The sequence below is a fragment of the Octopus bimaculoides genome, chromosome 11 (genome assembly GCF_046866305.1).
Source record: "Octopus bimaculoides isolate indiv1 chromosome 11, ASM4686630v1, whole genome shotgun sequence".
In the NCBI taxonomy this organism is placed as follows: Eukaryota; Metazoa; Mollusca; class Cephalopoda; order Octopoda; family Octopodidae; genus Octopus; species Octopus bimaculoides.
This window is the reverse complement of record NC_142938.1, coordinates 23,620,686-23,647,419: the sequence shown is the minus strand read 5'-3', so window position 1 is coordinate 23,647,419 and position 26,734 is coordinate 23,620,686. Positions and strand designations below refer to the sequence as shown.

Sequence of the window (26,734 nt, the reverse complement as noted above, 5' to 3'; positions counted from 1 at the left end):
TGTCAATAAATTGACATTAATTACAGGCACTAAGAGAAAGTGTAAAATAGAGAGACTGGCGAAACTGCGACATATATTCATACACACACGCGCGCTACTCATATATATATTATACTTGGTAACTTTCCTACAGCGTTTTCTTAATTGAAACGTAGTGAGATACTTTTTTTTTACATAACCATAAGCTGCGGTAATCTGTGTTAAAGACGTAAAATTCGACGTTAATATTATTCTACCAAATAGTGAATATAGAAGTATTTTAAAAGTTGTGTTTACCCTGTAATGGCAGGATATTTAAAGAGGAGAAAATACACAAAAATAAGAAACCTTTTAATATGCTTTTTAACGGCGAGAAAAAATTAAATAAAATTCGCTTGAAGTCGGAAACTTATTTTACTACTCTATTTTCTATATTACAAGTAAACATACTACTATTTTGCTATTCTTATTTGGTCAAAAATCAACGTCGTCTTCAACAAGAAAGAAAGATTCATTTATACACGTCACATTCATACATATATATATATATATATATACACATACAATAAGTGAGTCTAATGTAGTCGTTCGACATGCGAGAAATAACCAAATCTCCTTCAATGTACACGCAACTATACTAAATAAAAGACGCATTAGATAAATATAGTCCTACATGGCTCTAAAATGACGACGGGGTGGTTACGGCTGGACTGCCTTTGCTAAATAAGCTCTGTGCGATCGAAGTTCGCGGTGGGATCACACACCATCATAATAACAGGTAGCTTGAAGAATTTGGCGCTTTTAAAGAGAACTTAGATGGGATTTCAGCAGAGAGCAGTAATGGAAATTTCCGATTATAAAGAATGACAAAAAGAGAAAGTGTTTGTGAGAGAGGAGGAGGAGGAGGGGCTACGGCGACCGTTTTTACCATTCTCCCGCTCAGAGAAGACTTAATAGCTGACAGACGACTCTAAAATAGTTAATCAGCCACGATTCTATTATTTGACAGAAAACAAGGTTAAAGCACCAGTGTTTGTTTTGAAAGGGAGCAAATCAGATCGATAAGCATTTTTTTACATGTCGTTTTCTTCGAACACTATCAATGATTGGAAGAGGTGATTATTTCGAAATTTCATTTAGGAATTTCTTGAAAATTGTGAAATAAGAGTATTTGGTGTAAAGAAAAAATGATTCCAATTAAATAACTGTCTTATAATGAAAACTGTTGTAAAGAGAATCAAACGAATTTCAACATTAATGAACGAAATATTTGCTATTATTACTGCATGACAGCCATTCCATTTAAAATACCAGTTTTAGGAAGTAAATTAAGGGACTGCTAATGTTCATATAAGAAAAAAAGGAAGCATAATATAAAACTAAAAACGAATGTGTATATATATAACTAAAAAGAAAGTAAGTATATATTTTACAACTACCATGGTAAGGCAAACAAAATGTTCAATAAGGAATAGGTTTTCAAGAGAGCCTTTAAAACTTGTGTCCCGATATTCAATTTAGGAATCACTTGAAATTAATTTTAAACATTTTCAAAGACATTTAAAAAATGTCTAGTGTAAGCTAGAGTATACATAAACACACACACACACATATATATATATATATATATATATATATATATATATATATATGTGGCATTAGAAAACGTTTTATCTCTCACACGTGGGTCATGTAAACAACAAACGACAGAGGCTTCCGAATATCTTATAGTTATTCATTAGAAAATTTTTATAAAAATGTATATTAAGATCTACTGTGTGTATATATATATATGTAAGTCTGTATAGACTAATAGACTCTATAACGATTGACTGTGATCTTATAGAATACTTTGTATTTTGTTTGATCACTGACTTCGTGATCTGCTGAGAAGCTTTTTGCACATACGAATCAATGGAGCTTGGAATGGATTTTTTAACTTCGAAGTCATTAACCCAAGCAAGTAACTATATACATATATATATACCCTTCTCAATTCCATTTTAAAATCAAACAAGATCGCTCTTGAAAATATTTAAGGACATTTTTAAAGTTATCAATCACAATAATGAGAGAGACAAAAAAAAGCAACATTTTTCACAAATTCGAAATATTATTTACTAGAAAGTGAAATTATGGAGACATGATTATGAAAATTAAACAGAAATAAAGGGTTTTGTTTTCTTCCCTACCCCGTCTTACGTTCTCTAAATCTCATTTCACCTCCAGTAAAAATCTTGATCCCCCACATGAAAATAATTCTCAATTCTTCATTTGTCTTAACATCTTTTGAAAAATTATTGAAATTAAATGTATTTTAGAGTATAAAAAAAATATCAGTATGAATGCGATTCCCTTTGGTTTATGCTTGGAAACATGTTAGAAACCAATGCAAACGTTGGTTGTTTATTTTCTCTGCTAAGAAAGAAATCGGGGTAGAGCACCAAAACCTTAACCCTTCGTATATTTGTAGTATGTATAAATATGACCGATAATCAAACCTTAGCCCTTCATGCATTTAAATGCACTATGTGTGTATGCTTTCCCTTCGCCATATATATATATATATATATATATATATATATATATATATATATATATATATATATATACAGACAGAGCTTGCAAACACATGAAGGGTCAGTAGGGGTTTGGTTATCGTTCATATTTTATATACACATACATGTGTGTGTGTGAACTATATATATGTGTGTTAAATATGAACGTGACAATTGGAAAACTAGATGATTGTATATCGAACTAGTGATTTCATTTCATGAGAGACAGCAGAAGATAAATGGTGAGTTGCTAGAAAATATTTCTTTAAACGTTGATGAATTGTGGTTTTAAAAGTACATTGCTAAAGAGAGAGAGAGAGAATGATGCACCATACAAGTCAGTGGTGGCCAGTTCAATTATCGATTTTGATTATTTCTTTTCATCCACCGACACAACAGAGCTAGGTAAACAGAAATAGCGAAAGGAAGAGACGATGGTTGAGATGTGAAATAATTTAATTGTCAGGTCTGTATGGTTTGTGGATATTGTTGTTACAAAATGGGGGACCACCACGGGATTCCTCCTCCTCCACCTAGTTTCAGACACACGCACGCACATGTAGCGATAAAGCTGATAAAGTAAAGACACATTAGGATAACCGCTGACTAAATCTGGTCCATGTTAGGAAGTAGTAACGACCAAGCAACGTCCAACTGGACCTTACATACGTGTTCACAGTTTGTTGTTGACCTTTTTATTCGCGTACCTTCGATACCACTAGACGAATCAAACGCGCTTCCGTTGTTTACTTGAGCAACATGGCGGCGCCCATAATTACAACATGATTCAAGTTTAGAGAAGATTTATTTAAAGTTATAGAAAAAACGAAAACATTCATCAAAACAAACGAGAGTGTCATGCAAGAAGACCATTTTAGAAATCTTACCGTTACTAGTCCACTCCGTCTCGACGACACCTCTGAGTAAAGCAACCCTTTGCAACCGGTTGAAACTGGTACATGCCAACCAGCTTCGGTCATTTCCGTGTCTGCTCGGAGCCTCGTTCGAAATATTCCGTCGATAACATTTGCATAGACGAAATTACTTTCGTAGAAGTAAAGTGTGTTGGACACGAAGTATGGAATGAGAATGTTTGAATCGCATCACAAACTTTATATAAATAGTCAACAGACTTTGTTGGAATTGGTTGATTGACTTTCTAGAAGTAACGCCGTACTGTCTTCAGTAAATAAACAGAAGACTACATTTAATAATGTAGTACTACGTCTGAAAAACAGACAGTGATTATGACAGGAACACCTAAAATCAACAATGTACTCAGGCGATAGACCTGCCAGAAATAACAGCTGAATCTCTTTTAAATGACTTATTACCATCTTTTAATACGATGAACAATGTAATTGTATTACTTGGAAGACGAAAAAGAAACAAAGTGATCCTGGTCAGAACGCTTTTAATTATAGGTTTTCTCGATCGGAGCCAACATTCACAAAACTTGAAGATTAACAAGTAACATAAAAAAGAAACTTCGCGTTTCGACAGAATTCGATAAAATAGCAGGACCGACTACAACCTGTCTAGGCGGTGCCCCAGCATGACCACAACCCAATGTCTGAAACCAGTAATAGAATGTTAGTTTAGTTCCATATATATATATGTGTGTATTGTTTTGCTTTATTTTTGATATTCTTTTACAAAACCCAATTAACAATGAATGAGAAGCACATTCATAATGACGTAATGTTGAAATGTAAATAAATAAATATTAAGAGTTGTGGTTGTCATCTTTTTCTTAACATTTACTCTTGGATTTTAAAGAAATTTTTGATCCAAACTGGTGGAAAGGCTTGAAATGTATTTAATTGCATTTATTTCGTTGATAATGAAAGGAAAACACCACCATGTACGTCGCAGTTATGTATGAATCTATCTGTCACTTAAAACGTCAACCCGAAGTAGATGAGAAAAGAGAAAGCAAAGAAACATGAGTATATATGAGAGAAAAAGGAATATAGAATGAGAAAAGTAGGCTATAAGTTAAGTAAAAAAAAGATTAGAAAGATGAAGAGGATTTTAAAAAGAAAACATAGTATAGTAAGATACAGAGAAACGAAAACGATAGCAAAGGAAATTTAATAATGAGCAAAAGAAGTCGTAATTGAGAATAATAGTGTGAAATTAAGAGCAGACGAAGTAGTACCCTCACTTTGTGTCTACGATGCAGACACCCAACATGGTCCTAACTGGTTTTTTCTGGTTCTAACGGTCTCTTTCTGATTGGATCCGTTTGCTTACTCATAGCTTTTTCTGTTTAACTCTCTTTCGACCATTACGTCCGTCTTTTTTTCTCATTCTTTTACTACCAAATATAAATTTATATAAGCATATTTTTATTCAAACTCAAATTAATCATTCATTAAAATGTGTTAAACTGAAGTTGTTGCCAACCACTTTTGACACTGGAGCTGCGATTTCTAGTGTGTTTATAACTGTATGTCATAGCCATACGTTAATTAAATAGCAATCAAACCACCTCTAAATTACTAAAGAACACTTTAGATAATGTACGCTCAGACGTAACCCTAAAAAAAAAATGCAACATGATCGAGATTGTAATAATCTTTATCATAGTAGTACTGCTCAATCAGGGTTGACTGGGTGGGTAAACTTGTCTACATGAAAACGTAATATACACAAATAATTATGTACTTTTGTATTCACATACTTAATATACAAATAAAATATATATATATATACACACACAAATAAATCCGTACACACGTGATGTGTGTATACGCAAGTATTTTTCAGAAATTAATTCCCTCGCTTTAAAAAAAAAAACTATCAATATATTTTACACTATCCTCATTTCTTCAAACTAGCTTTTTTTTTCGTTTTCTTTTATAAATAAAGCAATATGAATACCCTTCTCGTCATAAAATCCGAAATTAATTATTTTACTTGAAAGAAAAAAATTATTCTTTAAAAAAAATGTTTTCAGAATATAATAAAGATTTTTTTTTTAATTTATATTATTTTATTTGTGAATTCATTAACAGAAAAATATATTAGCAGATAAACAACCAAGATAGAGAATTACAAAAACAAAAGTGTGCCAAAATCTGTAAACATTCAAAAGCGCCATTCAGCTCGAAAACCATCTCGAACCGGTTTTTTCTCAATCCAAACTGACCGCCCAATCTCTATTTTGTATCAATACACCCGATTTATTTACATCGATCACAGCTCTCATTTATTCTGTCTTTTACATTATTATTTTGTTTACTACATTATATCAATTACTCCACATAAAATTAAAGATATATTGACATCTTTTATTCGTATATTCTTTGCTGCTTTCGTTAAAATTAAGAAATTGATCAGGGAATATTTTATCTTTCCAACCGATTTACTACTTTCGTCATAAAGGCGCGCGCGCATTCACCAACAATAAGTTGTTTTATTGTTATCGCTTGTTACCAACAAACACTTTCTTTTAGCTTCTCACTTATCACTAATTCTTCATTTTTTTGTTATTTTCGTGTATTTGTTTCAATTTCAGTCTTTTCCGTTATGTTATTGATTTTTTTTTATCTTTGTTACCTGACAATCAAATATTAAATATTTATTTAAAAATTCAACCAGCTGTTACTTAAAATAAGGAGGAGGAGGAAGAAGGGACTTTACAAGTCAAGATTTCGTTTGTACTGCTTTCTGATTCTCCTCTTCCTCACCCCTTATTACTACCTCTTCCTCTTTATTCCTCATTTGTACCTCCTCCTTTCTCTTACTTCTAGCTTCCTCCCCCACTTCGTCTCCTACACGTTTATTGCTAAACTTTCCGACATGACTGCAGCCCATAATTTCCATACTTCCTTTGAAGTGAGTAGAGTGACTTTTTCTTAACCTTTTCATTCATTCCATCGTCTCTCTCTTCTACCAAACACCGCAACTTAAATGGAATTAAAAGAAACTTAGTTCGAAGTTCGACCTTCGTATAACAATAATAATTATAGTTGCTGTCGGCTCTTATTACTCGTACATTATTCACTAAGTCATGCAGAATGGCTGGGTTATATTTTGTATTATTTATTCCCATTTAAAAACTACGGTATCTTAAAGAAGAACTACTGTTGTCATACCAAATACTAGCTAGACTTCAATAAAAGCAATCACCGTAACTATAACTGGCTACTTCACATTTTAATTACTGTAACCATTTTAATTATATCGTATTAAAATTATAAATATTGGTGATAACTGCTATACGTAAACAAGTCAGTCACTAGTTGATATATAAAAATATGTGTGTGTACAAGTATGTATATGCATGTGCATTTATAAAAATCTGTGCGCATCTATGTTTGTGTATATATACCTATATATCCTATACATGTATATACGCGTGTTTGTATGTTTATACATACACTTGCTGGGTGACATGGGAAAAAGAAAAGTATCGTGGTATGCAACTAGTTAACTTAGAAGAGCAGAGTCTGATGTAGTAGCCGTTGAAAAGCAGAATGATGACACAGTGTATTGGTTGGTGATTAAGCTGTTCTTCCAGTCAAGCTGACTACTTTATATTGGATGTAGTCCACGTTGTTTACATGAGTCTCTTTAACATCGTCCCAGATGAGGAAGTAGTGGTTTATTTAAATCTCTCACTTGAGTTAGTTTTGAGGTAGCATATTTTGCTGTTATCAATAAAGGATCACCAGGAGAGATCGTCAGTCATTGTAAGACCTAGAATTTGTAGCGATATTTTCATTATGCTTTGTCACGTTCATCTGTCGGAGGGACGAGAACCTAGAGAATGATTGATCACTTGAACGGTGACTTTGCTTAAAGTGAAAAAGAGTTGTGCACAGTCAACCTTACTTTTCCCGTCCATGATCATCTTCAATGTTGTGTCAAGACGACTGGGGATAAAGACGGGTGCAGTAAATGACCAACATGTCTTAATTGCTTCATCTTGCTCTCTGCACTCAGCAATACATTGCTGCAGCCACCTTCTCTGCTGAACCATGAAAGTTTTTTTCTGCAGAGTTCGTTGAATCCAGTCTTCACATACATTGGTAGACAAGCCCTATTATGCTAATTAAACCATCACTGGGACCCTGACAGTTGTTACTATTCCAGGTCAGAGTAAACCTTGGAACAATAGTGTATAAGAAGTAGTCCCACACTACTCAAAATCCTAGAACTTCCAAACCAGGGCTCCACTCTCAGATGCAGTTTAAAGTCATGCGCAGGACCCTGTCTAAGAATATAGACTGGGTGAGGCAGGAGATTGTCATGATGGGAGTACAGATTGAACATGATGTGTGGTAACTTCTGTGTAAAGAAGGTTAAGGAGAAGTAAAGGCTAATTTCATTTGCATAAATGTGAGCTTTGTTAAAGGTGACAATGAGCAAGTTGTTAATGTACAGGAAGAAAAGTGTGTGAGTATAAACAAAAATTAAGAGGCACCAGAATTGATAATACACTGAATCACAAAAGAAACGATTTTTTTGAAAGGTCATTTTTTATATAGTAAATTCTGAGAATTTATTTCGGGGAGATAAGTGTAAATATTCCAAGACATACTGGTTTATGGTTGAGACCCAAATTGCAGGTAACCTTTCAGCTTTCCCTGAAACAAGAAACCAAAACACAGCTACATTGAATGCTGTGGGTGACAGTTGCAAACAACTGTCATGAAAACCGAAATGCACATGCCATGGCTGGCTTTCAGCCCAGATTTGAACACCTGTGGGGTGAAATCTGGAGACGGCTGAACCAGGTGGTCCCAAGGCCAACAACTCATGTGGAACTGGAGGTAGCTTTCCTCGGGGTGTGGGTACAGGTGCCAATGGCTTTTGTGAACCGCCTCATGTATGACCGTTTTGAACACTCAGGGAGGGCATACATGATACTGAACATGTCACACCCTACAATCTCGATGTACTATATCCACCCACTACCAGAATACTTAACAACCCATAGACTGTGGTCAAAGTGCATCCAAGAAATTGACTTTATCAGATTTATCTCTGACGTAATGAAATTAAAACATATTTCACAGTCACACAGGTCTCGCGTTCCTTTTGCGATTCAGTGTAAGTGGACCAGGAACAGCATTCCATCTGTTCGTACAGCAATAAGAGAGAAAGTTTCCAGTTCAAGGGGCAAAATACCAATGTAGCCCAAAGGTGACAGCATAGGAGATTCCTGTGCCAAAGCTAGGAGATTCTTGTGGACTGAAGCAAAGACAAAGTCTTAGCAAGAAAAGAGACAGCTTTACTGTTACTAGGGAAGGAGTTTTGCTCAATGTACATGGAAAAGAGGAGGTAAATCCTTTGTAAACTATGAGCTCACAGACTGGATGATAGAAGAAAGACTATGTAGCAGATGAAGTGGAGTAGTAGCAGTTAGGACATATAGAAAATATTGCTTTCAAATACTTGGAAGGCTCCTTAGGAGTAGTTGATAGCTGTTGTTCTCTAGGTAACCTAATTAGCAATGAAGGTGGATATTCTGAAAACATAAGAAACAAAGTTAGAACAGGCTAAAGAAAATTCAATGGGCAGTTACCGCTGCTGGCAACAGGTTTTTTTGTTTTTTTTCTGCAAGTGAAGGGTGGATTGTTTGATGCTAGGGTATGAAGTGTGATGTTGCATGGTAGTGAAACATGAGCAGTGGATGCAAGAGGAAGTGTAAAAGCAGGGAAGAAATAAAGTGAATGTGCTTTTCTGGATATGTAATGATAATTGTTCATCAAAGATAGAGCACAAATAAGCTGAGAGAAAAAAACTGGGCATAACAGGAATCAGATGTAGTATGCATACTGAAAGACTGGAGCTGATATGAACATTTGATGCATATGGAGACCAATGGGTCAAAATATTAAATGGTCCAAGAGATAAGAACTTGCAGCAGAGGAAGAGGGGATGAAAACTGATCTCAAAAGGGAGACAACAAATACGGAGATGCTCTGCTGAAGACCCATCCAATTCATGCCAACATAGGAAAACAAGCATAAAAATGATGATAATGTATAATATACACAAGTATGGGTATGTTATTAAGAAGTTTGCTTTATAAGCCTTTGGTTATTGATTTGGTCTTTTTGTATGGCATCAAGGCAAATATATTTTCCTATACCTTTAGGTTGACCTATATCTTATGAGCAACACTGGGTAGAATGGAAACAGTTGTCTTTGTCTGTTTGTATATGTCTTGTGATTTGGTGGTTTGACAAACAGGGTTTGAAGAGATAAGCTCCAGACTTAAAAATAAGTACTTGAGACAAAAAAAAAACAACCTAGCTGAAACTCTTCAAGTCAGTGTCTTAGTATGGCCATGGTCCGGTTTGTATAAATATGTATTTGAGTGTGTATCTAAGTCTTCCTTGTTGCTTGAAGGAATGAATACAAGCAAAGAAACTGAGTAACTACAAATTGCATCATCAGCTTTGAACTAATGTATGTACATACATATCATAGAGAAAGAGGATGAGGTATAGTCATCAATTTATATCCACTTTCTATGCTGGCATGGATCAAATGTGCTGTTGCAGTTCAAGTCATTTGGAGCTACTGTCCACCTAAACAGGTCAGAACACTATCTGTCATTCACTCCATTGTTTGGTATGTTTTCTCTGGCTTAATACCCTTCCAAATGCTAACTACTGTACAGGGTGCACTGAGTGCATTTTATAATGGCACTAGCACTAGAGAGGGTGCCTTGTCCTATAGAGTCCTTCCTACTCTATACTGTTTCCCATCATTCAAGGCAGACATGATTGAGCAGGTGTACAAAAGAATGTGCACATCACACACACACACACATATATGCATATCATTATTGATATCATTATTTAACATACCTGTTACATGCTAGCATGTATGGAAGGGTTTGACAGGATCCAACCAGTCTAAGCACTGCATTGCAATCCACTGGATGCTTGTTTTCATGTCACCATCTCTAATGAGGTCACCATGCAGCTTGCATGACTATGAACCTTAAGAGAAACAGCTTTATGCCAGGAGATGAGAGAAGGGGCCAGAACTTTCTCTGTGTACTCCAGAAAATAAGGTTGTCCTGAAATTGAAGTTGTGGTCCTATTGGTATTATAATTGATACTGTTTGCTTTGCATTAGTAAAGTGTAAAATAGTAAAGATCCTGATAATCTGGAATAATTTAATTATTATTCACTAAGTTTTTTTTAAATATTCATATATATATATGTCCCTTTTTTGTATCACCTACCTGTTGGGAAGTTTTGCGTTCTTGTCCCATTTCGTATTTTTATATATATTATACAAGAATAAGGGCAGGGAATCGTCAATTACTAATAGAATTAATAATTAACAATTTTGCCAAGTAGTTCAGTATGAAAAAAACCTTTATCGGTAAAATCATTTATCATCGTAAATATACAGGGATTAGCATTGAGTTGCTTCTCCAACATACTGAAAATTTAGAAATAGCAGTCAAAAAACTACTGATTCTAAACTACAAATTTTTCTCTAAATGGATGGCGATATTTATGGCGCACATAGAACAAAAAACATATATATATATATAGCAGCATAATACACTTTGGTTGCTTATATGTAAGTATATATTTATCTAAATCTTGTACGACTCTATTCTTTCTTTCTATCAGCCCTTTCACGCTTATTTGTTCATTCCACTCTTCGTTCTTTTGTTCCCCCTCTTTCACATTTCCCTACCTTCTCTTCTTGCTCACTTTCCTTCCTCTTTTCACTTCACTGTGTCCCTGTCATTTTTTCTCCCCATCTCTTCAATTCTTCTGTCCCTCTGCCTCTACCTCTTTCTCTTCTCTCCCCACATATCCAGTGTTCAGCCAAGCCTGATCTTTCTTGGTTCGGCTGTCATCTGTGCAACATCTATATTCCTCCCTGTGCCTGTGAAATCTTGTATCCCTGCCATAAGGCTTTATTTCCTCACATGCCAGCTTAATTTAATTCATCCTTAGTCGAAAGACACCTGTTATTTGTATTTGTGTAACATTCTCCATTTCTTTTCCGTCCTTGTTTTCATATACATTCGCTGCTTTCTTCCAAGGAATTTAATGCTCTAGGCTTAGTTTTTTTCCTTGGTGCTGGCCAGATTGGAGCAATCTCGAGTATAACCAGCTGAAATTGCAAAGATAATCTGGAACTCGACTGAGGAAAGAAAACTCCAAATGAGCCATCCTTGTTTTCTTTGTATCGTCTATCTGGATGTTTTGTCGTCCCCTTTTTGCATCACTTAACTGTCTGGACATTTTGCGTTCTTGTCCCATTTTGTATTTTATATATATATATATATATATATATATATATATATATAAATATATATATATACACACACACACACATATATATATATGTACATATAAAAATCAAATGGAAATTGTAGTTTGAAGGTGGCGAGCTGGCAGAAACGTTAGCACACCGGGTGAAATGCCTAGCGGTATTTCGTCTGCCGTCACGTTCTGAGTTCAAATTCCACCAAGGTCGACTTTGCCTTTCATCTTTCGGGGTCAATAAATTAAGTACCAATTACACACTGGGGTCGATGTAATCGACTTAATCCCTTTGTCTGTCCTTCTTGGTCCCCTCTATGTTTAGCCCCTTGTGGGCAATAAAGAAATAAGGAAATTGTAGTTGTGATACCCGTGCCGGTAGCACATAAAAAAGCACCATCCGAATGTGGCCGATGCACGTAAAAAGCACCTAACTGATCGTGGTTTTTTCCAGCCTCCTCTGGCCCCTGTGCCGGTGGCACATAAAAAGCACTCACTACACTCATGGAGTGGTTGGCATTAGGAAGGGCATCCAACTGTAGAAACACTGCCAGATCAGACTGGAGCCTGGTGCAGCCTCCTGGCTTCCCAGACTCCAGTCAAACCGTCCATATATATATATATATATATATATTACTCTTTTACTTGTTTCAGTCATTTGAGTGTGACCATGCTGGAGTACCGCCTTTTAGTTGAAGAAATCAAATCCTGGACTTATTCTTTGTAAGCCTGGAGCTTATTCTATCAATATCTTCTGCCGAACTGCTAAGTTACAGGGATGTAAACACACCAACATTGGTTTCTAAGTGATGGTAGGGAGAACAAACATAGACATAAATACATGTAGGACAGACTTCTTTCAGTTTCCGTCAACCAAATCCACTGACATGGCTTTGGTCGGCTGAAGGCTATAGTAAAAGACACTTGCCCAAGATGCCACGCAGTGGGACTGAACCCGGAACCATTTGGTTGGGAAAAAAGCTACTTAGCACACAGCCACACCTGTATATATATATATATATATATATATATATACAAACATGTATATAAATACATAGTGAAACTATTAAAACTGAAAGTATTATCTCACATTACAATAGAGATGTTATTGTTTTACTTTTGACACATAATACTGAAACAGTGTAAGAGATAAGAGATTGCTCCAGGCTCGCATGAGGCAAGAAATTGAAAATTATTTTCGCCCCTGACACTCCATGGACCCTAAGTAAGGCATGAGTAAAATTTGAATGAAATCGGTTGGGTAGTTCTTCAGTTTTAGTGATGCACACATACAGACAGACACACATTTTCTCAGTTTTATATATATAGATATCTTGTGGATAGACATGACAGAAGTAAAAAGATACCCTTATAATCATTATTAAATTTCATTTAAATCTGAAATTATACTTTCAAATTATTCATTACTTATTATAATGTGAATATCTGATGTGTAGTAGATATGCCCTTTGCATTTTTCAATGCAAGTACCTTATTAAGCATGCTACTGATCAGATGACAAATATTCTCTTGCGGAATTTCTTGCCAAGTTTCATGCAGTAATCCCAAAAGATCTGGCTTTGAGGATGCTTTCTTGTTCTTTTTACAAAGTGTCCAGTCCTTTATTCCCCAGAGGTATTCAATAGGGTTCATATCTAGTGACTGGCTTGACCAAGGAAGCTTTTTAATGCCATTCTCTTCCAACTAGTCTTGGGTCTTTTTAGCCATGTGACAAGGAATCCCACCTTCTATAAATAAAGAGTGTTCTTTAATCATTTCACCACTGGAGAAGATTGGAAGGAGTCCTTTCTACAATATGGACACATATTTATCTGAGTTTATGTTTCCCTCATACTCCACCAGCTCTCATCAACCATTGCTCCACAGACCACAGAATAGCCACCATGTTTCATTGTTGGCTGCAATCTTTTCACGTCAGATTCTTGATCACTGAGTCTCCAGATCCACATTCAACCACTGTCAGAAAATACAACAAATCTGGACTCATCAGAGAATATGACAGTGTCCCAAAATGCTAGTGGCCTCTCCAACTGTCTCACTGGACCAATCTTTTCTCCACTTGATGTTGGCTGGTCAAAGAAATGGCTTCCTTCTTGCTGCTCTGCCATAGTAACCAGGTTTGTAGAGACACCTGACAGCTGTTCTGGGACTGACATCAATGCTATGTCAGAAGCCTTGCAATGAGGATTATCCTCTACACTTCTCTTAACAAAGAGAAGGGTCCTGTCAGAGAGCCCTGGTCAACCTAGGCAAGGTAATATAGACTCCTTTCCCTCTTTGATGAATTGCACAATCACTCTATTAATTGTAGAAAGTGGGATCTCAAGGTTTGCTGCAATTTTATGCTGACTATGTCTACCTTCAGATTGACCCACAATATGGCTTCTTTGAAATTCAGATAGTTCCAAGGCTTCTTTTGTACAGGACATGATTAAGCAGTCACTTATAAAACCTTGTAGTAACGCTGTGCGCATGCGTGGAATTCAACAACCAAGCTTTCCCGCTTCATTCTGTCTCTTTCTTGCTGGCCAGCGATTGAGCAAGGACGTGTTTAGCTGTCTCTCTCCATCTTTTGAACTTACGCTAGACAGCTCGCTCACATCTACATACCAACGTCCCAACAACCATGCTCACACACACAGAAGACGTCTCAACAAACAAGAGCTAAAGATGTATATATTAACCACCTTAAAATAAATAATTGTTATGTTGATAGTCTGGAGTTCAGCGTTCCGTTAATTCTTAATTTTATATAGGAAAGTCAGGTATACATCTAATGATGTATAACCCACTTTCCTATAACCTGAAACAAAAATGTCAATTAATGTAAAATATAAACCTTTCCAAGTTAAGATAAACATATTACCATGTTTTATGGGATGACTATTTACTTCTATCATATCTGTGTTCATTCTTTTCTACTCTAGGCACAAAGCCTGAAATTGGTGGTGGTGGGGGCTAGTCAATTAGATCAACTGGTACTTAATTTATCAATCCACAAAAGAATGAAAGGCAAAGTCGACCTTGGCAGAATCTGAACTCAGAACGTAAAGACAGATGAAATACCGCTAAGTATTTCGCCCGGCATGCTAACGTTTCTTATTTCTTTACTGCCCACAAGGGGCTACACACAGAGGGGACAAACAAGGACAGACAAATGGATTAAGTTGATTATATCGACCCCAGTACTTGTTTAATCGACCCCGAAAGGATGAAAGGCAAAGTTGACCTTGTAACGTTTCTGCCAACTTGCCACCTTCTGTGTATATTTGTATCATTTTACATTGGTTGTTCTTTAATGCTTGCAATGTATTGGATAGGGATCGCATCTTGCCACCTGTTCTGAAACTTTGGCATCTAGTAAACTCACAAAACAGACAAGTTCATCAATCTTTACTGTTGTGTTTGTCAGTTTTATTTATTTACTTTTTCTTTTGTATACTGTTTTTTCTTCTAGTATTGAGGTAAAAACAATTAGTCATTGACTGATATTGTTTTTGTTTTCTTATTGCATATTTATTTGTTAGTTTTTTTAATTATCCTTGTATTAAATATTTTAATACTACCCAAAAATTAGGTGTCTCTCTCTCTCTCTCTCTCTCTCTCTCTCCCTAAAAATATATATAGAGAGAGAGAGGGGGGGGGGCATCTGTGTAGCATACATGTATGATGTTCATCTCACTCTGATATATATTATGTTTTTAACACAAAGTCAATGAAGGGATATTATCTCAGGCAATTCCACTGCATCATGCCTTCTAACAATGTATGTCTGTATGTTTAATATGATACATACATGGCAATTTTAATTGAATGCCATTTCAATTACATACACCATATTTTTTTTCATTGTGTGTGTGAAGAGAGACAGAGAGTGAGAGAGAGGTCCAATCATCATCATCGTTTAACATCCGCTTTCCATGCTAGCATGGGTTGGACGATTTGACTGAGGATTGGCGAACCAGATGGCTACACCAGGCTCCAATCTGATTTGGCAGAGTTTCTACAGCTGGATGCCCTTCCTAACGCCAACGATTCCGAGAGTGTAGTGGGTGCTTTTACATGCCACCAGCACAAGGGCCAATCAGGCGGTACTGGCAACGGCCACACTCAAAATGGCGTATTTTATGTGCCACCTGCACAGGAGCCAGTCCAGCGCACTGGCAACGACCTTGCTTGAATGTCTTTTCACGTGCCAGGAAGGCGACGCTGGTAACGATCACGCTCAAATGGTGCTATTTGCATGCCACTGGTACGGAAGCCAGACAGCTGCTCTGGCAACGATCACACTCGGACAGTGCTCTTAGCACTCCACATCACGATTTCGCACTCAAAGAAATCAAGAATTACAAAGAATTCAGTGTTCAAAATAGTAGGTATAATTTTATTCCATGTTCAATGTTTTTTTTTTAAGAGACAGTTTGGCCATTGAAACACAGGCCAATTATTTATGGGTGCATGACCCACTGATTTATGCCTAGAATAAGTAATATTTTGTTTTATTGAAATATAAGTACATATTCAAGAAAAAATTATGTGGAAAATGATAAAACAATATTGAAATAATCTGTTGTGTCTGGAGAGAGTCATTCTCTTTTAGTGCCTTATAATTTAACACACTCACTAGTAAAGTTTCCACTCATTTACTTATTTATTTTTCTAAAATTTTTGTTGTGTCTTGCAACGTTTTCAGTAGTTCTTGAAATAAAAGAAACATTTAATTGATTCCTAACCCTAACCCTAACCACAGACAGGAAATTTTGTCAATATATGTCTTTGAGGGTCAGCTGCAAAGTTCATGGAATAACCAACATACTCTCATGGAATGTGACCAAATGAGGTTTATTTTTCAACATAGTCCCCTTTGCGGTCCACACATTTCTTCCATCAGTGTTGCAGTGCTTGGATCCCATTGGAAAAGAAGCTTTCATCCTGCTGGTCAAAAACGTCATCAACAGCAGATATGACATCATCTTTGTCAAACTGGTTCCTAGCCAAGTGTTTTTTCATGTTGGGGAACAGATGATAGTCAGATGGGGCTCAAATTACACTGGTACCAAGCTGTATTGACCTTACCTGTCCCTTGGACAAGATCAGTGGCAAGGAGAGGGGAAGCGTGCATGCCTTGGCAACTGCTATCTTCCTCAACAAAAAAATACACCATGCACTGGCCTGCACCTGTTGTTTGAAGAGGAACTTTCTCAATGCAGAAACCTATAGTCAGCTATGATGAGTGGTGGTAGCTGTGTGTGTGCATATGTCTATGTATGTATGTATATATATATATATCAGTAGATGAAGGTTCAGTTGCTCAATCAACTTACTTACCTGCTCCTGTATTAATGTGAAAGTGGCTGAGCTTTCCACAGACACCTGTGACCTTAATTCTCAGACAGAATCAGTATGACACAGTGTATAACAAGGCTATACGTTATAAATTTACAGGTACAATCCACCCTATGAGTTTCTATACAGTTTGTTTCTTCAATTTCACTCACAAGACATAGGTTGAACCAAGGCTATAAAAGAAATAACATTTGCTAAGATGCCACAGAGTGGAATCAAACCCAAGACCTCATGATTGTGAAGTGAATTCCTTAAGCATTTGGCTACACTGTACCTACTATGTATATATATTTACCTTTAGTTAGGATAACTGGTTAAAAGCTCAATATACATCAAAGTGTATTATAAACCTTATAGTATTGGAATTATTTTTAATGTATTTTTTGCATTTATACAAATGTTTTTTTGTTTTTTTTTGTAATTATTGGTTTCAAATGTTGATACAAGGCAAGCAAGTTGGGGTAGGAGTTAAGTTGATTACATCACCCCACAGTGCTCAACTGGTACCTATTTCATTGACTCCAAATGGATGAAAGACAAAGTCAGCCTCAGCAGAATTTGAACTCAGGACATAAAGACAGACAAAATGCCACTAACTATTCTGCCCAGCGCACTAACAATTCTGCCAGCTCACCGCCTTTGTTTTTATTTTAATTATTGATAAGAAAATATAATTACTTGAAATGAAACACTTGTAGTTCTCAACCACCTTGATTTTAACCCATTTGATACCAACCTTCTTGAAGCTACCTCATTTTCTGTTATACAAACTTCTTGTTTCAAAATATCTAAATTAAAACCTTCCTGCAAAATTTCAAGTTAATTTATGCTTCAACCATCAGCTTCATAAGGACAAAATTTATTTTATCTAATTTTTCTTTATTTTTAAAATTAATTTGGAAAATTTCAGTGAATTTCAACAGAAATATGGTTACAAAATGGTTGAAGAATTATCAAAAACCATTAGATCTTAGAGCTAAGATGATACATTAATTAGTCAGGCTCAGTTGGAAGCCTGACCAACTTAAACATGTGTGGAAAAAAATGTTAAAACTTAATGTTGATGATAAATGCTGATCTTAAATTTTCTTGATACTCCTTGTTCATTGTTATCATTTAGCCATAGGTCAGCCCTGATTAAGCAGACTTGTGATCAAAAGCATACCATCATGGCTATCTTGTCTCTCTCTCTCTCTCTCTCAGACATAGTATGCACTCCACACCATATCATCCAAAGTTTCCATTTTTAAATGGTAGTATCTGGTTGGAGAAAGATTTAGCTGCAATTTCTAGCAGGTTGGGTGCTGATGTAGATTCTTCCTTATCAAGTCATGCTCTGAGTATTTATGTTATTAGTGCAATTCAGTTTGTAATTTTTATCCCTTTGTTTTTTTTGTTTTTTGCAGATATTGGCTGTCATTTGCAAGGTGCAGTGTTTTATACAATGAAATTGTTACCCATTCATCTTGCCAAACGTGATTGGTTTTCTTTTAAAACCACACACACTATATTCAGCCTAAAGACCAGTGCCTCCATAATCAGAAGTCTATCAAGACACTGTGGATTCTGCTCCAGTTACTATGTCAGCAAAAACTATCAAAAAGGAAACAGATATTGATGAAGCAGATACAGAGAAAATAACTCAGAATCCTGTTATGTTAGATTCTAACATGCCCACCACAAAAGAAACTATGACTGCTACAACTCATTCCATGGAATTTGTTTTGGATAACAAAATGTCATTTACAACTGTGCCTGAAATAACCACCGGTGAAGAATCGACAAACTATGTACTTATCAATCTCCAAGATTTCCAAAATATGGTAATATTCAACTACATTAATTATTCTTTAGTTCTTTTGTTGGTTTCTGCCATGCTGAGGCAAGTGTATCAACCTCAGTACTTCATTACCTTGTCAGTCTAATAAGAGACAAAAGGTAAGTCAGCCTTAGCATAAAGGATCATAAGTTGGATGGATCTAAATAGTGCAAACTATTATCTTTTTTTATCATAGACAGACATCATCATCATCATCATCATCATCATTTAACATCCGCTTTCCATGCTAGCATGGGTTGGACGATTTGACTGAGGACTGGTGAAACCAGATGGCTACACAAGGCTCCAATCTGATTTGGCAGAGTTTCTACAGCTGGATGCCCATATGCATATATGAGAACGTGTGTGTGTGCATGCATGTAAATCATCACCATTTAATGTCTATGTTCCATGTTGTCATAGGTTGGATGGTATGATGAACTGAGCGGTTCAAGGATTATATCATGGACCACTGTCTACTTGTGGCATGGTTTCTACAGCTAGATACCCTTCCTAAAACCAATCACTTTACAGTGTGTACTGGGTGGGGTTTTTTTTCATGCAGCCTGCACTAGTGAGGTTGCCATGCAGCTTGCAAGACAAGAGCCCTAAGATAGGTGGCTTTATGCCAGGAGACAAAGGGTCAAAGTATGAGAGAAGGGGTCAAAGCTGAACAGGTTTCTTGCTATAAAAGGGTCTATGTGGCTGCTCACATCTTAGAAGAGCTGGTGAAGGAATCAAGCTGGAATGGGGAAGAGGTGAAAGTAGTGGTAATAAATGTCTGTGTGGACCATCAAGGTACAAGGTGTGTGTATGCGCACATGCAAGTGTATGCATTTATCTAAGTGTCTCTATTTTTTCTCTTTTACTTGGTTCAGTCGTTGGACTGTGGCCATACTGGAGCACCACATTGAAGAGATAGTTGAACGAACTGACTCCAGTACTTATTTTTTAAGCCTGGTACTTTTGATGAACTGCTAAGTTATAGGGATGTAAACAAACCAACACTGGTTTTCAAGTAGTGGTAGCAAGACAAATATAAATGCAAAGATACACACACACACACATATACATATATGTGATAGGCTTCTTTCAGTTTCCATCTACTAAATCTACTCACAAGGCTTTGGTTGGCAATGATGGTGGTGACAAGATGTCAGAGCATACTCTCGAGTAAAAAGGTGAGTATAAGAGACAATATGGACAAAGAATTGTGAAAGGTGGGTAGACAAGTTCATTAGAGTGTGAGAGGAGAGTGATTAATGGTTAGAGATGGGTGAATGTAGTAAATGGAACAAGTGTGGAAGCATGGTTGATGGCAAATATCAATATGAGAGAAGGAGGCTACACCTAAGGCAGTGTATTTCAGCAGAAATATGATAACAAAAAGGGTTAATTATTCAATAAAATGATGACTAGTTGTTCTAAAACAGGGGCTTTCAAACTGTGGTCCGCGGATCACAGGGGGTCTGCAAGGACAAGACAGGGGGTCCATGGACAGCAAATACTTTTTATGGGCAATTTGATTTTATATATGTTTTATAATCGAAATCTTTTAATTGACAATAAACCTATTTGTTAAATACTGTTAAATAAATAAATGTAAAAATATATGTTATTTTAAGCAAATATTTATGTATAAATTTTATAAGTGTTTATAAGGGGGTCCCTAAGGTAAAGCCTGAAATATAAAGGGGTCCGCAAGTCAAAAAGTTTGAAAACCCCTGTTCTAAAATATAATTTCTTGACAATCTTCTTTTCATTTCAATATGTTTGTTCAACAGGTATGGAATGACATTGGCACGCCTTTCCTAGTTCTCTCAAATGAAAAGGGTAATATGGAAGCAAAAGTGCTCTATAGCAGTTCAGTAAACATTGGTAAAACATCTAATAATCTACAAGCATTAATTGATACTACATCTCAGACACAGAAGATCAAAACAGAAAAACAAACTTCAAAATCTACTCGACCTATCACATTAGTTAAAAAGCAGAGTCATACTGAATCAACCACTAAACACTCACTAGAACAGCTACATCCAACCATTATAGCAAGTTCTGCCAACACTGACACATCTCCCTCTCAAAAAGATACTGAAGATGACCGTGAGTCTATTATTATTATTATTATTATTATTATTTGGTATTATTCTATTACATGCTTTCACTGCACTACCAAGTGCAGCTCTGTAAGTCTTGTACTGTGATTTGTTTTGGTGTTGTTATTTTCACTCTATTGAAAATGCTCTTAGTAAAATGTATGTGTAACAGTTATGAATAACATTTTACATGTGTACATGCTTGCATGTCAGCATCACCAACTGTAACAATGTGTAACAATCCATGAACATCAAAAGACCAATTTGTGCTGTCTCTGTTTTGTTTATCCTTTTGTCTATGTTTTTTTTGCAACGTCATGTATCCAGATATGCATCTATATATACATGTAGATGAAGGTATGTACATATATATGCATATACTCTTATATTATTTATATATATATATATTCTGTTGGCATTTCAAAGTTTAATATTTCAATTAAACATATGTTTTCTTTTTCTGAAGACTGTGTTGTTTATTTCAGCCGATACGTTATATTCATGCGACAGCCAAGATTGTACAAAGAAATTTACAGCCATCAATTGCAAGACGTACCACCCAGCCACACATAATAGCCAGAGGTCACTTGAATGCCTTTATGAAGGATGTGGCAGGAAATTTTCATGGCCTGCTCATCTAAAATACCATCAATTGACCCACACGTATGTATTGATTATTATTATTAGTAGTAGTAGTAGTAGTAGTAGTAGTAGTAGTAGTAGTAGTAGTAGTAGTAGTAGTAGTATTGAGTGAGAGAGTAGCACATACCATCAAAGTGAATGGGGTACAAATATACGAAGCCCAATATACCCATCATGACTACCTGTCTAATAAGGGTACACCAGGTACATGCATCACAACCATATGTGCATGACATGATCTCATATCAAGATAAACAGCGCATGACCTTGCAAGAGGGGGACAATTTAAATTTTCTTTAGGTTGAGTAGTCCATTCTGCTCAAAAGGTCCCCGAAAAAAGTTTGTTTAAGGATGTTGAGCAAAACACCCATGTTTCCAGAGGTGAATTATTCAAACCCCAAAGAATTCTCAACACATAGCTATGATGCTCCCCCACTACTTCTGCTCATGATCAGAGATGCATGCATCATCATCCACTAATGGATATGCTCAAATGATTACGGTCAAGTAACTGATAAGCAAATCTGTGATATTGAGCGGAACATTTGTTGTAGCCCATCTTTTATACCAAGACAAAACATGTATATGATAGCACTTCCAATCAGTTAAGATCAAAAGCCATGAGAGACATTGCCTAAATTATTTGAAGTTAGTTATTTACAGTTTCTAATTGTTACATTTAAGTTCAATCTTACTACACAACAGCGTGGGCAGATGTCTTCTACTGTTGCCTCATGGTGAACCAATACTTTGCAAGCAGAATTTGATAGATAAAAAAACTATTCAGAAGCCTGTCATATATATACATATATATATATATATATATATATATAGATATATATATATAGATATATATATATATATATATATATATATATATATATATATATACACTCTCACCATAAACACAAAAACACACACACATGCTGATATATTTATATTTATTTAAAAACTATTGTTGTTTATGTCAGTGTCTTTTTCTGTACAGAAACTATAGAGCAATAACATATGTACCAGACTGACATTAGTACTGGGAGTCAATATGATCAACTAAGGTGATGCTCCAGTATGGCCATAGCCCAGTAACTGAAACCTGTAAAAGAGCAAAAGAATATAAGGCAATGGAGTAACTGATATAGTAGTGATGGACTGACTAACTTCTTTCTTCCCTTTGTGTTCTGAGTTCAGAACCCTGCAGTGTTAAATTTGCCAAGTTCAATAAAATAAAAGTATCTGTTGTATATTAGGGTTGATTCAATCAACTATAGCACCACCCCGCTACAAATTTGTGATCTTGGGCCAATATGAAAAATTTACAGTTTATCATAGATATTCTGTTTGACATGGTTTTGAGAAATAAAAAATATACTTTAAAATTATCACTTCATTGATCAACCACATAATTAATTCTGTTCATTAAGTTGCAAATTTATCATCAACTAATCAATTTTTTCATCTTTTTTTAACTTTTTTTTTTTCTTTTTATAAAATTCCAACAGAGGTGAAAGACAATATGCATGTACTTCATCTGGTTGTAAGAAAACATTTTATACTTCTCAACGTCTTGCTGTACATATGAGAACCCATACAGGAGAAAAGCCATTCCAATGCCAGGAAGAAGGCTGTGAAAAGGCATTTACAACTGCAGGGAATCTCAAAAATCATATTAGAGTACATACAGGTACAAGAATTAAAATGTTTAATGCATGTATGTTATGAATAAAATCTAAACTTTCTTAAGGGTACAAGTACAGCTTTTCATCTGTGTGGTTCTGGGTTCAATCTTACTGCATGGCACTAAAGCTTTAGGCATCTTGAATCTTTGGGAATGAAATCTTGTCGGTGGAAACTGTGAGGAAGTTCATGTATATGTGTTTGTGTATATAACAATCGTTGTTTAACGTCCGCTTTCCATGCTAGCATGGGTTGGACGATTTGACTGAGGACTGGTGGACCAGGAGGCGACACCAGGCTCCAATCTGATTTGGCAGAGTTTCTACAGCTGGATGCCTTTCCTAATGCCAACCACTCCGAGAGTGTAGTGGGTGCTTTTATGTGCCACCAGCATGAAGGCCAGTCAGGCGGTACTGGTGACGGCCACGCTCAAAATGGTGTATTTTACGTGCCACCTGCACAGGAGCCAGTCCATCGGCACTGGCAACGATTTCGCTATCTATAGTTACTATAAACAGGTGGTGGTGTTGGCGGCGATAGTGGCGGCGGTGTATTGTAACTACTGCATGAAACCCTGACAAGGAGACATGAGTATTTTCACACACACACACACAAATGTATATGGTGGACTTTTCATTTCTACCTACCAAATTCACTTGTGAGGCTTTGGTTGCCCCAAGCTGCACTTGCCCAAGTGCTGTGCAGTGAGATTGGACTGAAACCACATAGGCAGGAAGAGAAATTCCTAACCACATAGCCATGGTTGCACCGATAAATAAAATGTATGTATATAAACGTTTAGGTGTAAGCATGGTTAAGAAGTTTGCTTCCTAACTACATGGTTTTTGGTTCAATCCCATTATGTAGCACCTTGGGCAAATGACTTCTATAGCCCTAGACCAAACAAAGCCTAGTGAGTGAATTAGATAGACAGAAACTGAAAAAAGTCTATCATGTATATATATATATATATATATATATATATATATATATATATGAGATTATATATACACACACACACACATTTACATGTATATTTATGTATGTATGTATAGATATGTGTATGTGTGTCTCTTTGTCTTGACGTCATGTGATAATTGTAAATAATAGTAACAATCATACAAGTAGTGTCATTCATTTCTAATATTCTGTGAAAATATATCTGGCCTTTGGAAACAAATGAGAGTTGGTGACAGGAAGGGCATCCAGCTGTAGAAAATCTGCCTCAATAAACTCCATCCAACCCATGCAAGAATGGAAAAGTGGACAATAAAACAATGATGATGATATTTATACAGGTATAGGCAGCTTCCCAACCATGTTGTTTCAGGTTCACTCCCAGTACACAGTACTTTAGGCAACTTTCTTCTACTAAAGCCTTAGACTGGCCAAAGCCTTGTGAGAGGATTTGGTAGATGGAAACTGAAAGAAGTCTGTCCTATTTGTATGTATGTATGTATGTATGTATGTACAGTGGTGTCGCACAACCAGCACCTATGCCAGTGACACATAAAAGCACCCATTACAGTCTTGGTTGACATTAGGAAAGGCATCCAGTGGTAGAAACCATGCCAAATCAAACTGGAGTCTGGTGCAGCTTCCCAGCCCTGGTCAAAGTGTCCAACTCATTCCAGCATGAACAACAGACGTTAAATGATGATGTATGTACATATCTCAGTGACTTGAACTTAAATACCTTGTGGTATTTATTTCCTAAGAGTTACTTCCCTTTATGCCAAAAATGGACCATTTGATAAATAGCAATCTATAAAATAAGTACCAGACAAATAAATGACATCGATACAATTTGTGATGTGAAGGAGGAAAAAGACGGAATTAAAGACAGAATTATGGTAGTCTTACTTGTTGGTCCAGAAAAGGGTCGTTTTCGACGTCCACGTGCGCTATCCATCGCTGTACAGTCTAATATGTCTCCTCTGACACCAACTCCCCTCTGACACCTCGCTGACCCTGCATGCCCACTGCAACCCTTCCAGCAAAACCCACAGGCCCCGCTTCCGACAGGACATGCCTACTCCCTCACTTCCAGTCTTTCCCTATAACACAGCCTGGCTCACAACACCACACAATTGTTACAGCCAAAGACTGAAACCAGTAGAAGAATAAAAGAATACTTATGTTATTCAATTAAACAAGATGGATACATATTCAAGTGAATATTTCACAAATTCTTTTATATTAGAACTAATATGGATATTACCAAACATGAAATATTTCCACACTACTCCTATACATAAAACTAAGACGTTGGTGGTATAAAAATGCACTTAGTACTTGTTGTAAAGTGGTTGGCATAAGAAAGGACATCCAGCCATAGAAACCATGCCAAAGCAAACAGTGGAGCACACTGCAGTCCTTGGACCCATCAGATCCTGTCAAATCATCCAACATGGAATATGGGTGTTAAATGATGAGGGTGATTATGATATTAGTGTGTGTGTGAGAGATATAGATTTTTTTCTTTCTTATATAACCAAACAAATAAATTAAAATAACTTGTTTTACCAGAATTTCTATGTGGACTGTATTTAGTTGAGATTGTTGTTCAATCAAATGTTGCTTTTATTTATTTAGGAGAACGTCCATTTGTATGCAGTCATGCTGGATGTAACCGAAGTTTTGCAGAGTATTCTAGTCTTCGTAAACATAAATTAGTACATACCGGTAAGTTATTTAAAATTGTTTACAATGATTTTTCATTTGCATGATCCTGTTTTCATGCTAAATATATATACTGAAAAATATTGCCTCATATAATAGACATAAACTTACTGCAAATCAAGATTCTGAATCTTAGCAATGGTTAGTTTTCTTCATTTATACCATTGGATAAATTAATAGCTGCCACAATTTCCATTCCTCTACACGAAAGTGAATGAGAAAGGATACTATTTAATGGATTCAAGCAATATATACATTTATTGGATGCTCAAGTATTTTACCAGTGAGGAAAAAAAATATCCAATCAGTGTCTTTTCATTACCTAACGCTTGTTTTTTTACTTGTTTCAGTCATTTGACTGTGACCATGCTGGAGCACCGCCTTTATAGTCAATCAAATCGACCCCAGAACTTATTCTTTGTAAGCCTAGTATTTATTCTATCGGTATCTTTTGCCGAACCGCTAAGTTACGGGGGCGTCAAGCGATGCTGGGTGGGGACAAACAGACACACAAACATATACACACACACACATATATATATATATATATATATATATATATACGACGGGTTTCTTCCAGTTTCCGTCTACCAAATCCACTCACAAGGCTTTGGTCGGCCTGAAGCTATAGTAGAAGACACTTGCCCAAGGTG

At 36.1% G+C, this 26,734-nt stretch overlaps 2 protein-coding genes and 1 long non-coding RNA gene across 4 annotated transcripts in view; 1 reads left to right on the top strand and 2 right to left on the bottom strand.

Moving 5' to 3' along the window:
• LOC106877761 (exportin-1) overlaps positions 1–3,462 on the bottom strand; it is a 46,711-nt gene extending 43,249 nt beyond the window's left edge. Inside the window, exon 1 of the mRNA XM_089359661.1 lies at positions 3,425–3,462. The gene's annotated coding sequence lies outside the window, so the exon portion shown is untranslated. The remainder of the gene's footprint in view (positions 1–3,424) is intronic.
• A 104-nt stretch (positions 3,463–3,566) lies between these two features.
• LOC106880015 (uncharacterized) overlaps positions 3,567–26,734 on the top strand; it is a 36,262-nt gene continuing 13,094 nt past the window's right edge. Inside the window, exons 1-7 of one of the 2 annotated variants that reach the window (XM_014929808.3) lie at positions 3,567–4,129; positions 6,296–6,380; positions 18,572–18,988; positions 20,769–21,090; positions 21,569–21,746; positions 23,225–23,406; positions 25,995–26,084. In XM_014929808.3, coding sequence (XP_014785294.1) covers positions 18,746–18,988; positions 20,769–21,090; positions 21,569–21,746; positions 23,225–23,406; positions 25,995–26,084 — 1,015 coding nt within the window. In that variant the 5' untranslated portion in view covers positions 3,567–4,129; positions 6,296–6,380; positions 18,572–18,745. Of the gene's footprint in view, positions 4,130–6,295; positions 6,381–18,571; positions 18,989–20,768; positions 21,091–21,568; positions 21,747–23,224; positions 23,407–25,994; positions 26,085–26,734 lie in introns of those variants that run through there. The other variant, XM_089359664.1, reaches the window with a different exon arrangement.
• Positions 22,648–26,280, bottom strand: LOC149133208 (uncharacterized). The gene is made up of 2 exons (XR_016243618.1): positions 26,193–26,280; positions 22,648–22,818 (listed from the first exon to the last, which is right to left on the bottom strand). It is a non-coding gene; the product is annotated as an uncharacterized LOC149133208 (long non-coding RNA).